Genomic DNA, 15,389 nt, shown 5'->3' on the forward strand with positions numbered 1-15,389 from the left:
GAAGCTGCTTTTGGCAGAACCTGCGTTCACAACTGCAAGGTGAAATCATTCACCATTGCAGCAGTGGTCATTCTGAGCGGAACGATTGCGTTTTGTCTACCTAATTACTGTTGAAAATGATTGACTACATTTTCCACTGAGAGAATGTTTAGATAATGGAAGGATTAGGATGATGCATTGAAGAAATTAAGATTTAATTTTTTTTATTAATAGAACAAACTCTGCAGAGGTCTGTTTCTCTGGTAGAGTTTTTTCTTTTGCACCTTCCTACGGGAAGGCTGCTCCGGTGAATATGTTCCAGCTCATGCATCTGCTATCCTACAATGTGCAGGTTATTTTATTTTATTTTATTTTATTTTATTTTATTTTATTTTATTTTATTTTTTCAACCCATTGCATAGTTATACATCTCAGAAAAAAATGCATTTATGCAGCCTGTCCCAATATCCATAAAATCTACCCCAGCATCTCTGCGGCACTCGTTAACACACCTTTTTGAACAAAATGTCTTTGTAAAAGTAGCCCAGGAGAGAAGGTACCTGCTTCCTCTCCCTTGCGCTCTTAGCAATCATCTCATGGTAAAATACCGCGTCTGCCTTCCTCCCGGCATCCTGCCTCCTGTCCAGCTAGAGTCCATCTCTTGCAACCACCCATCAATGACTTTACTCCCTTCCATTCGTATCCACTGGAAACCAATTTCTACCCTACCCTACCCTACCCTACCCTACCCTACCCTACCCTTTTCTAAACTTCTTCCATTTCGTAAGCTGTTGTCATTCTCAGTCCTGTGCGCTTGTCTCTGGTGTTATCAGGCTTATAAGGTTGCCTGAACAGGAGCATCTTTTTCTTTGTAAAGTTCAGGAGAAATTTACTGATGTCATGGGTATTCATAGATCAGAAAAAAAAAAAAAAATGATTACCTGATAGACATTTTGCTCTGGGAGACCACGTCATTATTTATTCCTGATAAAGTTTCATGATTTTTATTGGCTTTTGTGGGGTTTAGATGTTGCTATATATAAATGCTCAGTAAGATAAAGTCAGAGTGGTGGACCTGGATATTAAAGATAGTGAGATTTGTGACTGTCAGTTGTCTTTGTCACTGGTTTACTCCATACTTTTGAATCATCTCTTGAGACAACGGCGATGTTGGAGGGAGAACTCTTCATCGTTGCTGTTCCAAGCTCTTTGTGCAAGAGGAGCGTCGGTGTTGATTACGGTCTCCGGTTTGGAGCTTTAAGCAGGTGTGAGTCCTGGCTGTGGAGCACCTTGAATGCAACCCCCAAAGCGCTTTCAGTTCTCCAGGAGCGTGTTGGAGGGAGCAGCGACGTGTCGGCTGCGGTCGCAGTGGTGGGGGGTGGAGAGGAGACAGAGCGCGCTGCTTTTTGTCTTGGAGAACCGAATGTTTCATGCTCAAATGTATTGCATTGCTGTAGGAAGCCGTGAAATAACGACTATGTGAATAACCGATTCCACCAGCTAGGAGAAAGGAACAAAACCTCTTAACTATGCGGAGGTGCTGGCAAGTATTTTTTGCTGTCGTGTATGAATATTTAGTGTCTTAAATGTATCCTGGATTAACCACTGAGTGTACCAATCGTAGCAGCAAACCGGTCCACCCATATCTCCTCTGAATACTGACCAAGGCATGATGTTGCTTTGCTTGCGTTTCTTTTCGGTTAGCTTTATCTGCAAGTTGACCGGTAATGGTGCGGCCGCTGGGGGCCACGGCTGGGTGGCATGCACGGTCTGTCACCCGCTGGCCTTGGCTCTGGTCACTGCCGTTTGAGCCTTTTCATGAGCGGTTCACACAGGGTTGTGGTACATGAGGTACGTGGAAAAAACGGTGGTATAAGCCATGTGGCTGATAGTACTTCAAGCTATTGAAATACAATGCATTGCACACTACTAGCAAATAATTTTATCTGGGAAAAGTGCCTACAATGATTTTTTCTCGTTTCTGTCTCCAGCTTGCTCTTCCGTCGTCATTTTCCTGCCTTGTAATATTGCACTGCTCTAAAGAAACCAGTGTACATAGATTATACAGGGTGGAAAAAGTACTGAGACATACAGTTGAAAAATCTTGATGTTCACAAAAGTCTTCTTCCTTTTAAACACTTCCAGGACATTGCATACATACCCAAAATGTAAGTTCCGCTTGAAACAGCTCAGGCTTCCAGTTTAGGCTGTTTTTTAAAGACTTCGGGTCTATGAGGTTGTATTATTTCGTAAATTATTTCTCAAATTCTTTCAAAGTGCTCAAAACAGCTTCTGTCCCACTGCCCAATTTTAACCAAATTATGATAAAGTACAGATTTCAAGAATATAAAGTTCTGATGGGAACGGATAGAGGAGCGTTACTGAAACTGTTGGCTGTCCCAAGGGACAGTTTTCCTTGCGTTTGGCTTATTGGATGCCCTGTTGGCGTTGATGTAGCATGGCACCAGCCACAGCACATATCTATTTCCATTATATATTTCTGCCTATTTATGAAGGACATGGGAAAGAAAGTTTTGTGCAGGAAAGTTTCAGAGAAGAGTCAAAGGAAAAAAAAAAATCTTAAGGTTTTGCAGTGAAAGATCACAGAAAATGCGATCACAGACTGGGTTGAAGAAGAAGAGAGAGACGCAAATTTGTGCCTGCAAACCAGCTTTGCTAGTTTGACTGTTTATAGAACATCCTTCTGAACACTTTTCCACTAAAAGCAAGAATATTTTTTTAAAATTTTTCAAAGAATGTGATCACATTTAATACCAGGTACACATGCGATTATTAAATGAATTGCCACAGGTGAAATAGATACCCATTTTACTGATTATGAAAATTTACCCCCTTCAGCTTGTTTACACAGCCTCCATGAGATGCAGTAGTCGTCTCCCCACTGCCAAAGCTTCAACTGGAAGCAGAGAGAGAGAGCCTCATCAAATTATTCACACCTGGAAAAGTTTTGCTGGATAATATCAGACTCAAACTATCGAACAAAGCTGCCACAGCTCTGCTGTCTTACTGTTTAACAACCACTTTGACAGTCATTTGGCTTTTATATAAAATATATATATGAAGTAAAATAAGGTTAAAAGAAATAGAGAATCTGTCACTGAAGTCCCAGCTCCTTATAAGCTATTGACAATTCCGATGTTATTGCTTTGTAATCGTGTTACAGATTTCCCCGCTGAGGTGCTAAACGTAGTGAAGATGAGGCACTGCTCTGCTGATTCCATGATTCTTTAGTTATCGAACGTTTCTGTAAACTCTTTGAGTTAAATAATCTTCAGGTCTCCTATCAATATTTTTATTTTTGCGATATAAATCTTTTTGGTACCAGCTTTTGTAACTGCGCCTTTTAAACAAAGCTGCTATAAACAGTCGTTTACAGGTTCTGTTTCTGAGACAGCTTTAAAAAATGTGTCGTATATATTTGCTCTTGCTCTAAATGTTAAATATCGTTGCACATAACGATGCGAACAGATGGTATGCTGCATAAGCTGTTTATCATTTTACACATTTATCACTTTACACTAGTGAAGTGTACATGTATTTGATTAATATTAACTTTTGATTTATTTGGAGGTCTCTATTTTTTGACAGCGTTAAGGGATAAACTGTAATCCACACTGGCTTCCAACCTTAAAATTTAATTCCAGTAAAGACAGAGTAGATGCATTCTGTAGTTGTTAACTGCGTGAGCTTTTTCGCTGTGGGGCAGAATTACCTGGTTGAGGTTTTAATACTGGAACGTATTTGGAAGTAAATGGGTAACTCTGTTTGCTAAAATGTTTTAGATTAAATTTAAATGTCATTGGTCCAGCTAAATAAATACCATATCTTGGAATTAAATACCAGATGCTAAGAAGGTGTGAAATAAAACAGCAACAGTCCTATTCAAATCGATATTCTTTTATATCCTCCACCTACAGAATAAGAGAACTTCATAATTGCCTGCTCAACAGGTCTGGATGTTCAGCATGTGTTACACCTACGTCACCGTATATGAAACTAAAAAAGTATCTCAAAAAGCATCTCAAGCTTACAGACGTAGCACACAGACCGTACTTGGAGACTTTTCACTGCAGCACTGTATTTAAAAAGTTGTTTACCAAGATCTTACTCCGTCATAATGCATTTTGTCTCAGCTAAAGCCTGAAAAAAGGCAGGATTTTCCTTTGATACCATGGATGAAAAAACCGAGTTCCAGTTGGAGTGGATCTGGTCGTGCCTGTTGTTCTGCTAAATGGCAATAACATTTAATGAGAGATTTTGCTCTAAACTGTAAATTCTGTAGAGTGTGAGATGCCCAGCCTGTCAGAATAAATAGGGGAGGCTAAAAACACTTACTTTGAAAATGACTGTTCATTTTGGAAGGCACTGAGTGAACTCGGTGAAATATAACCGAGTCAGTTGAATTTTGGATAGAGATCAACTTCCCAGCATGTATTCTGGCAGCATCTCTTCTCCCCCGATTCCCTTCCTCAATATCTTTTATGTTCAAATAGCACATGCAGCACTTCAGTCTTATTCGCTGCTGTCGTTCAGATTTCAGATGACTTTCAGTGACTTCTTATAGATCAAACGAATTCCTTTTATCCGTGCTTATTTACAGGTTTTATGCCTACGCTTTCTTCTATGTGTAGTAATATGATGAAAAGACATACGCAGCAAAAATGATGATGTAGCACTAGGAATTGCCCAGAGAGTGTACATTTTAAAGTTTAATATTGCAGTGCGGTTTAAAGTTTAATTGGCATGACCAGAATAGCCGGTCAGACCTTCATATAGTTCCCTCATTTTTTTCCACAACGACTGTTTTGCACCGCTGCGGCCCTGTTGCCTTTGCTTCCAGGACGTTAGATCCTTCCAGAAACTCGCAGAAGGAAAATGCTGGGAAATGAGGAGAGTGCATAGAATAAAAGAGTGTCTCTTGAACATGAGAGTTTCCTTCAGGAATGAAAATCTTTATTCCTGGATGATTTGAAAAGAAAAGCTTCTTAATTTCTCATTGGTTACGTTAGCATGAAATGCATATAAATGTTTGTGGATAATACAGTCATGCAAAGTGACTGTCATTTACTTAAATAATTTTAGTGTATGAAATGCAGAGTTGTAGCGCACTGATTGTTGGAAATAGAATATGGAAAGGGAAGGATTTGGTTGAACTCATTAACTTTTTTTTTTAAAACCTGGTAATTATAAGGAAATGAGTTGCGTATTTCCTGAAGAGCTAGCTTTGCTTTCCTGATGCCACGTCAGCTGTACAGTCTTTCCGAAATCTGTATTTTTATTAAAGGACAGTAATTAAAAGTTCTATATCTTCCTGTTCTTTCCACCTTCTGTTTTTAAAACTGAAAAGAAGAGAAGTTTTCTGCATTTTGATCTAAAAGCCTATTTTCTTTCTTTGCAGGTTAACAATGAGAATGTAGTGAAAGTTGGCCACAGGCAGGTGGTGAACATGATTCGGCAAGGGGGCAATCACCTAGTTCTTAAGGTTGTCACAGTAACCAGGAATCTTGATCCAGATGACACAGCTAGAAAGAAAGGTACATTTTTCTCTTTTTCTAATGGAGTCCTTTTGGTCTTGCTCCACAGAAAACCGAGTATGGACGTGAAATTACCGTTTTATAAATTCCGCTTTATATATTGCGCTTTCAAAATTTGAAATACCCTTCTCTTATTTAATTTTGAGTAATTTAATTCTGTTGACTTATGCATTAATATGTGACAAATAGAGTAATATTCACTTCTCGTGCTTGCCATGAAATTTCATCTTCATTGGGTCTTTATACATTTATGTGTTTGAAGATCTTGTAGAAAAATTTCGTGCAGTAGCGTGAGAGAAAAAGCACAAAGAACAGATTATCTTTTATTAATTAATTCCAAACGTACTTGAGATGAGGTTAGTTTGACTTCTTTGGAAATCGCTGAGAACTCACAATTTTGCAAAACACATACTATAGAAAGGACGTCTGTAAGAATAAGAAAAGCAAGCAGTGTGTTTAGATTGAAGTTTGGGGAAAAAAAAAAATACATTTTAACTGGAAAATTCCTCTAGATGAATTCAAAGTTATGGGGTTGTTCTAGCCGGGGAAAATCCCTCCTCCTGCATAAGCAGAAAACACGCAGAGCTGCTTTTCCCGCTGCTTGGCTTGCTAGCGAGAGAGCAGCTCCTCCAAAAGCCACACAAACACACGTGCCACAAACAATTTGGGAAAGGGTTGTCTGGGTACAAACTGGACAGGGGGGTTTCAGCTTGGGGCGGGGGGGTATATTAATTTTAATGGAGATTATGGGTTATGTATCATAAGATTGGGCTACTCCCTTAGGAATGTCAATGTGTTTCCTATCCACCCACCGAAAAACCACCGCCAAAACTTCACCGAATAAAAAAGACCAAAAACTTTTTTCCTTCACCTTAGATACCCCCGAGTTTGCTCAGGTAACAGCTACTGTGGGAAGTCATTAGGCCCTCATAATTACCGTTCGAGAGAAAAGATTGCTGCTGCTAACTAGCGTTCAACACAGCAGCAGCGCAGTTTCGAGAATTCTTGTTCCTCCCACTGGTTTCTTGAATTGTCACCCGTGGCCGCCTGGCTCTTCAACGCGAGAGCAGGCCAGGAGCTGGCACCCCAGCGCTCCCTCTCCGTCCACGAGGGAAACCTTCTGTCTACACCGTGGGTGTTCTTGACATGTGCGGCTTATTACAAAACAGTAAATAAAGCGCCTTGGGGGGGAAAAAAAAGGCTATATTAAAGTAAACCATGTCCAAACGTGGTCCTGTGTTATTTTTAGCTTGATAGAGTTACTATTCACACATTCTGCACAAACCTTTCACCTCTGCCTTTTGGGATGTGTCATGTTGGCCTTAAGAAAAATCGCTGCTGTGTAAAACCCACTGGGAAGTTGCTTCTATAAAACCAAAGCCAGTTCTTTGTCATCTTTCCAGAGCCTTCTATTGACGTGTCATTTGCCAAAAACCTGCACTTTTGAATTTTGCCCTTTTTTGATGCATGTTGGTGACCCTTCTAGTTACCTGGCAATTGCCATTGTACCATAGGAATAGTGCGGAAGGATTTTCCTGCCCTCAGTCCCCTTTACGGTGGGGGCAGTGTCAGGTACCCCGCCTCATCTTAGGATCCAGCATTTCGTGCGGTTTCCCTCACAGATTTGTTGTCACGTCTCATGCTGGCCAAGGGCAGACCTCAGAGTTAATTGGTGCAGCCTCATATCTGGCACAGAACCTGAGCTATATTTTGGCTTTCTTGTGACACACTGTCATTCCAGCCTCTGTAAGAAGATGATGGAGCTTAACAGCGAAACGATGACGCTGACATAGTGGATATAGGTGGTATGGGAACAACATTGTCTGCTGGAGAGGGACTTTTTACAAGGGCATGTAGCAATAGGACGAGGGGAATTGGCTTCAAACGGGGAGAGGGGAGATTTAGATTGGATATGAGGAAGAAATTGTTGCCTGTGAGGGCAGTGAGCCCCCGGCCCAGGTTGCCCCGAGGAGCTGTGGCTGCCCCATCCCTGGAGGTGTTCAAGGCCGGGTTGGACGGGGCTGGGAGCAACCTGGGCTGGTGGGAGGTGGCCCTGCCCAGGGCAGGGGGTGGAACGAGATGATCTTGAAGGTCCCTTCCAACTCTAACCATTCTATGGTCCTACACTACTTTTCTCCATCAGTCTTTCTCGCCCTCAATCTGCTTTGCCACCATTTGTCAAAGTGGCGTAGCCTGATGTATAGTATTGACGAAAACACTTAAGAATCCTTAATTTTTCCTGGTGTCCCAGAACCATTTTTTTTACTGGAAATCTCCAACTTTCCTACCAACATTGGCACAATCTTTCCTGATGTTACACTCCTTTCTGACCGCCAGAAACATTAGTTATCAGGACGCTAAAAACACCTGCTGGGTTTTAGTTTCTCTGCTAGATGATTGCCTTGGTATTTTTGGATCTTTTGTATTCTGAGGATCACCTCTTTTCCCTAGTCTCACCGTAACTATTAAGATGAATTTGAATCTTCTTTCTTGTATTTCTCCGATTCAACAGTTTCTTCAAAGGTGAAATTAATCCGGTCTCCAGGAGATTTTTAGCTATGTACATTTCTTAGAAGGAGGGGCACAACTGCTGTGAGGCACTTTCTCTAGAAAGTCTTTTTCCTCCTGAAAAACAGAAGTGCACAGTTATTTAGCTTTAAATGTTTCTATGTATCCTGTTACATAAAAGCTTGCTGATGTGTCAAACAACCTACGCGGAAAGTAGGAACGGTATAGAAATTCAGTACATGAAAAGCATCTCAGGGTTTTTTCCTCCGCGTGTATGTATTTATTATTACCTTATTTCATGTAGCATATTCTTTGAAACAAATATGAAATTGTGTATGTGAATGCAGTGGGTTTAGAGATGTGTGTTTACTTACACTGTATATCCTTCTGTTTAATGCAAAGCCCCACCACCTCCTAAGCGAGCTCCAACCACTGCACTGACCTTGCGGTCTAAGTCAATGACCTCAGAGCTTGAAGAGCTTGGTAAGAAAGCGTTTTTTGACAAGCATGCTGACATTATAGAAACGTTAAAACCAAATGTGTATGTATATATGTTAAATTGACTAAAAGGAACTGCACTATGTACAGTATATAGAACAGAAAAGGTTTAAGAATGCTGCATCTTTGGAGAGTTCAAATATGCATGATTTGCATGAATAATTTCTGTTTAAACTTGTGCCTTTACTGCTACGCAAGAGAATGTTGATATATTTTGTGCATCATCAAAGTTTGGCACATCTCCTAAAAAGTAATGCCGTATCATATTTTGTTAGCTTTGCTTTCTAAATTTCCAGTTCATCTAATATTGTTTTATTTTAAATTTCTGTGGCCTCTCCTTAGTGGATAAAGGTAAGCTGCCAGAAGCTGGTGTTCAAAAGCTGACAGTGTTAAAGCAGCTTCAACTTCAACTTGTTTTCGTTAGACTCTGATCTCAAAAAGTGCATATTATGATATCACTTTGATTTCTTGCATGATATAAACTTAATTCTTCTCACTAGGGGTAATAAAAAAGTATTGAGCATTCAGTCTTTTATTTGCTAATTTTAAGAAATGTGATCGTAGATGCCGTTGCTTGATCATCCACATTTTAGATATGCATAATTCTTGGGGAATTTTGATGTATTTTCGAGAAGTGAGGAAGGTGATAGTTCTTTTCTTCCTGGTTTTAATCTGTTAGGTCATTACCAAGTAGGATTTCTGCAGCTAGACTAATACATCTGGTTTGGATGGGCCATATATACCAAGAGAAAAGCCCACTGCACATTTATGTGTGGTTATTGCACTCGAACAGTGTGTTTAGCAAGTGATAATTGGGTATAAAAACCAAACCGCGCCCCTCATTGCAGACTAATAGAGTCTATCATATAATAAAACCATTTCGTATAATCCTGCATTGATTTAAATACTTGCATTTTACAATATTCTTTTTCCTGGTGTGGATTCATATGAAGGCCAACTGGAAGGAGTCAAAGCCTTGTGGCCACTTTTTTTCCCTCTGGCAGTCAAGGTTTTCTGGGATAGAGGGGCCCCATCCATCCTCTAGTGAGTCAAGTCACATAGCTTCAGTTGGAGTTCTTACCAACAAAGGAGTGCTGAAGTGGTTACTGTCTTCTCTATGGTATAACAACCGCGTGAAGACCAAAATGAAACAGCCGAATTGTTTAGCTCTAGCACATCTCAGAAAATTTGCCTTTTCTGTGCCAGGAAGTTTGGGAGCCCGACTAAAGGTTTCAACAGTTTGTGAGTGCTCCGTAATTTTTCTTCCAGGATTAAAATGTAAAATATTATTTCTGGAGCTGCTTTTTGGGTTCGGGTGTTTTGATTTGTTTTCCTTTCGTGGAGTGCGAAGGGGTTGTAAGACTTGGCCGGCTTACCGACAAACTTTCCCAAGGGGACAGAAATTTTTCCCCCTTCATTATCCCCCTTTGCAATTCCAACTGCGAGTATTCTTCTACTTCGCTTACTTTTCAGTCTTACGCAGTAGATCCCGTTCTTAAAGCAGAGAGAAGCAGCCCTCTCATCTAGGGGAAAACAGCTCATTAATAGTAAAGTCACTTCTGCAGTGACGACCACCGTATTTTAGCTTTCTCACCCCCCTGTTCAGGTTATAGTACGTGATCTGCTGTTTGTTCTCATCAGCTGGCAGAAACCCCTGCAACTCTTGTGACTGGCAGCCGTGGGACATACTTGAATCTTTAAGCACATTTCCCGTCCCTAACTTTATGCAGAGGGGGCAAATATTACGGTGGCAAGACTTCCCTCTTCTGGAGAACAGTCCTGAGGCACGTTCCAGAAGTGGATGTCCCCTAAGAAAGCTGTAGTAGTACTAGGGACTAGGGCATGGCAGAAGTTTGTCTTCTTCCTAAACAAGACTGTAAATACGGGTTCCACGGTACCCCGAACATTTGCCACCCTAGCAAACAATATGACTACTGTTAGAAATAACATCTGTGGTCTACCTGTTTTCATATTTGTCCTGTAAAAGGGCTATTATCAGAAGGAACGAGAAGTCTTAACTTGCACAACAACCGAACCAGCTTCCAAAAAGAAAATGTTCTCACTATCATCAGTTAAAAGTTGTCTTCTGACATAAAACACAGATTGTATGTGTGTATTTATATAGAATTTATATATCTTTATATGTATATGTGTATATATTGGACATGTGTATGAACTATGAGAACACCCACATTTCTATATCCGTTAAGCTATCTAATGAATAGGCATTCGTTTCGTAACATATACGTGCAAACGAAATAGGAAGTCTGTACAGATGAGCACTGTGGATGTTCTCATCAATATATATGTGTAATCTTTTTTCTGAACTGGAGAAGCTCGTGGTCTCAATAATGTCTCGTGGCAAAGAATTCCACAGGCTAATTATGTGCTGTGTACAAATGTATTTCCTTTTTATTGGTTTTAAATGTGATGCCTTTAATTTTATTGAATGTCCCTTGTTATGTAATAGAAGAAAAAGAGAAATAGAAATTCCCCATTTGTTTTCCCTGAGAGCGTATGCTTTTGTAACTTCTCCTAGCTAAGCTAAACAACATCACTTTAAAAAAAAAAATATATATATACATCTTACAGTCTTTACAGTCCCTTCCTCTGTCTGGCTCTGAATTCTACTTACGGTTTTATTGGCATGTTTTTAGCTACTCCGTCCTCCGTAACACTGAGCAGGCCATCTCAGTTGTTCTCTTTCGAATGAGTTAATCCAAAATATGGCAGAGAACGTGTGCTAATGATTCCTTTCCACTTCAACCTGCAAAGATTTGAAAACGCCCTGTTATGGTAGTTTGAAAGCCCTGGTATCAATAAGTTGCCCCAGTTACTGTTTTCAAAAAGGGATTTAGGAAAAAAAAAAATTGTACGCGTATCCCTAATATCTGCAGGGGAGCGATTTCTTATAGTTAGGGTATACACGCTGATAAGCTGTGCTTTTGGCAAGCTGTTTATCTGCTGTGCTTTGATAGATACGTGCGTAGTAGAGGCTGGAAGGGAGAGTAACTTCTTAGAGGGAAGAAAAATGTTTGTGCTCAGAATGACAGACGAGGATTTAGCATATAAAAATTACCTTCAGAATTGATTCACAGTTCATTCCCTTTCTATTTCCAAGCTTCAGTACGGAAGAAGAAGGGTAAGGGGAAGCATTTTGTCTCTTGTTTAACCTGTTTCTCACCTTTCCATAGTGAAGGATAATAACATAATGTAAATGTTGGCATATGGTCCAGTTTATTTTATGGTGTCAAATGTACATTAATTATTGTATATGTTTTTTAGTTATTTAGTTAATAAATCGCAAACACACTAAGAACTCAAGCAGAAGACTACATTTGAAAATATTCCCCACATTTCTTCCTTTTGTCTCCTTTCCTGCATCTTGCCTTTTTTTCCTTCTTTGTATCCAACTCTTCCAAACCCTTCCATACCATCTCCTCACAGTTACTGTGCTACCTGGCAGCCACAGAGAGCACGTGGCCAGTAACGTATCCTCAGTGTAGTCCTACGTTAGTGATTTCGCTTGTCTTTTTAATGGCCGACCGTTACTCCCATAACCACACCGTCTCTGTCTCAGGAAATAGGGATCTTGCACACAACACTCGAACTTGTGACCTGGAGAAATGCTGCTCTGCACAATTTTAACTTTTCAATAGAACATCTTCCACGCGTGTCCCGTATGCATGAAGTGCCCTCCCTGAACTGATTCGTAAGGCCACCACCTTCTCCTTGAAATCTCTCCTAAAGACCCACCTCCCCTGTGATCCCAGTGAAGCAATCCCCTCGGTAACGAGGGCCAGGCAGAGGGGCAGCTAGAGACACGGCGGTGCTATTTTAATAGTTTTTATAAATGTCACTGTATATATATATGTCTACAGAGTTTGTTTGTGCTCAGCTGTATTTTTCCATGCCCCTGTATGTTATTTTGCTTTCTCAGATTGGAAGCTCTCCTGAGCAGGGATTGTGTCATCCGCACGTTTTCATGGCGTCTCGCCCGAGGAGGAGGCTCAAACCTCCCTGAGCCCCTGGGCGAGGGCTGGTGAAACAGTCCACGTCCCGCTTTTCAGCAAAGTTCAGTGTCACGGAAAGGAAAGCTAGGCTGGAGGCAGTGTCTTCGCTCAACGGGGAAGCTTTTGCTTTTTAACGTAAACCGGGACAAAATCGGGTGATTTTCCACTCTTTATTTTTCTGCTCTTTCCTGACCTCCTTTCAGGTCGCTACCAGGGGTTCCAGCTAGTGATATTTTCTATTCTCCATTCAGAGAATATGAAAGAATAAGCCCCATTGCTGCTGCTATTTTTCTGAAAAAAAATGCGTTTTGGCAGCGTATAAAAATATCTTTCCGTTGTTACTGTAGAATCTTCTGTCAACCAAAAATTCAGTTTTCTGGGTCGTAGGCGAGGGAGGCAGTAAGATGAAAATAATGGCCTGCGTGGATCTGTTTGACTGGTTTTGTTGGTTGTTTTTTGAGAGGGGTTCGGGTTCACTGGGAGGATAGGAGAAGGGAAGGACGTAGGCTGTATTTTGTACATTCGGGATAAAAGGTAGAACTTTTGCATCTAAAGAGACAGGTAATAAAGTCCTCAGGTTCGCAGCGGTATGGCATGGACAGTATTATCCTTTTACTGCAGTTACATATCACAAATTGCCAAAATGTAAGTTGTACTTCATCCGTGCCACTGACTTTCTGCTTACAGTAGTGGCCTGGCTCAGAGGGAGAGCATCCAACCTCAAAATGTATGTTTGGAGGGGACGTGTTTTCCATAGTAAAACTACTTTCTGGATTTTGCGGGGTATTGGGGAGGGGGAAGAGGCCTTCTTGTTCCTTTTGGGACTTGTAGGTTTTCGAGAATTGTTGAATGAGTAAGTTTTGGCAGCATGTAAGCTAACAGTTAGTTGTAGCAGCAATTTTTTTGGAGGCAGTACTTAAAATCTAATTCTAGGTAATGTGTAGTTAGCCCATTAATACTGAAGGATAACCAAATAATTTGTGCATCAAATTAAAATGAAGATTTGGAAGTACTCTAAAGCATTAAAAGAAAATATTTTTGGTCATAATTTTCATCATCACTACAGAAAATAGGTATCATCAGAGTTTCAAAATTAATACTAAAAAAAAATAAATTTAACTGTTCAGTAAAAGTTTACGTGGCTTATGAAAAGCTTATTTTTAAAGGGTTTTTCCTCCGGTTTTCGTTTTGACTTGTTTGTCGACAACTTCGTGTGGATGGAGAATTTTAAAATGATATGATACTTAAGGAACACATCCATAAACTGAAATCTGTCAATGTCTAGATACGTGATTTAAAAGTTTCATGCTCCTAAGCTTTCGTTACTGCCAGGACCTGCATTTGAGTTAGTGAGTAATTGGGGATTTTCAGTGAAAGCTAAAGCGGACGGTGTTTAATTTTAAAAAGCTAATACAAAAAGCCTCTAAGAGAAAGTAGAAAACTAAGAACAGAGCAGGTTAAATTGTCATAGTGAAATGGGAACGGCAAGATAAATAATTCTTCTGCGTTAATAAATATTACTTCGACAGTGTCACACAAGTGTCAGTTGTGAGCTAGCGGGAGTGGTTTGTTTGTTCTTAGGTTCGATATGGTAACTGATACAAAATAATCCCTTGATATGTGTTGATACTGGTCTTTGGGTTTTGATGTGGGCTACAGTGCCAAATACAAATGTAGGGTTTTCCTCCTTTGAAGAGGTTAGACACTAGTACCACCTCTCAGATACAGAGTAACTGTGATATCATCAACGCAGAATATTGCTACCTGGCATCAAGTCTTAGCGGCATTTGACTAGAAAAATATCAGTTGATGGCATTCAAAAGAAATATTATTAGCTCTGTCTGCAATAAGCATTCACACTTCATCCCATTCCCGTTGTCCATTGTTTCAAAGGTGGCACATTCTAATGGCATCTGAAACAATGAAATTGCAGAGCAAATATATATAAATGAATGCCAAGCAGCGGATTAGCTTACAGTGCTGTGTTATGTTTGAAGACACCACTCACAAAGACGTCTGGGTTCAAAAATCGTTTTTTTAGTTCACTGTGGTGGAGTTGATGATGGAGATTTGTCTGCAGGAAACAATGGAGATGCCATCAGAGCAACTCTTACAGCACTCACAACGTCGGCTCCTTTGATAGTTTCCAGCATCTGCGGTGCTTCTATGTAGGAAGAAGGTTTTCTGATCTTCACCAGACACTGTATTTCAGAAGACGAGAGCAAAAGGCATCAGACTCAATGAAGAATGCTTGAAGGGTATCCTTGTAAGTAATTGCTTTGCATTACACATTTGAAATTCTAATGAGATAGCAATATAATAATAAGATAAAGGTTGTCATCGGGTTGTCGTTTTTCGCAAGCGTAAAGCAGTGACTCCGGGTGGATTTTGTGAAGTATATGTGTGAAAGAATACGGGCCCTGTCTTTTCGTTGACGTAGCAAGGTTACGGGCTGTCTGACTTGTAGCGTAACTCATGGGCAATTCACAGAGGCGTAAGAAGGTAGAGGATTAGGACCACGCCTACGACATACGTGCTTTTAAAACACTTTGCAAGAGAAAAGTATGGAAAGTTGGCATGTTTCAGGGAGAACAATGCTAACCCTGTGTTTTCCACTGAAAAAAAAAAAAAAAAACTCGGCACCTCGCTGGCAATGTGCTGATGAACAATTTTTGGCACAGAATCTTACATTAACCGCTGACTCTCAGGACTGAACACTTCTTGGAAGCGGGGTTTGTGCTGCTGGAAGTGGGCAGCCTTAACTAATGTTTTGAAAACCCTGGGAATCCTGAGCGGAGGTCAGTTGAGTCTCTGCGTGGGTGTTCTCCTCGTTTAC

The 15,389-nt window shown here is 40.4% G+C and overlaps 1 protein-coding gene across 1 annotated transcript in view; it reads left to right on the forward strand.

The window, feature by feature from the left end:
• SHANK2 (SH3 and multiple ankyrin repeat domains 2) overlaps window positions 1-15,389 on the forward strand; it is a gene marked incomplete at both ends in the record, with an annotated part of 314,691 nt that overhangs the window by 268,934 nt on the left and 30,368 nt on the right. Inside the window, 2 exons of the mRNA XM_082485045.1 lie at window positions 5,399-5,534; window positions 8,445-8,525. Coding sequence (XP_082341171.1) covers window positions 5,399-5,534; window positions 8,445-8,525 — 217 coding nt within the window. The remainder of the gene's footprint in view (window positions 1-5,398; window positions 5,535-8,444; window positions 8,526-15,389) is intronic.

Source organism: Vanellus vanellus (assembly GCF_965231255.1).
Source record: "Vanellus vanellus genome assembly, chromosome: 6".
Taxonomy (NCBI): domain Eukaryota; kingdom Metazoa; phylum Chordata; class Aves; order Charadriiformes; family Charadriidae; genus Vanellus; species Vanellus vanellus.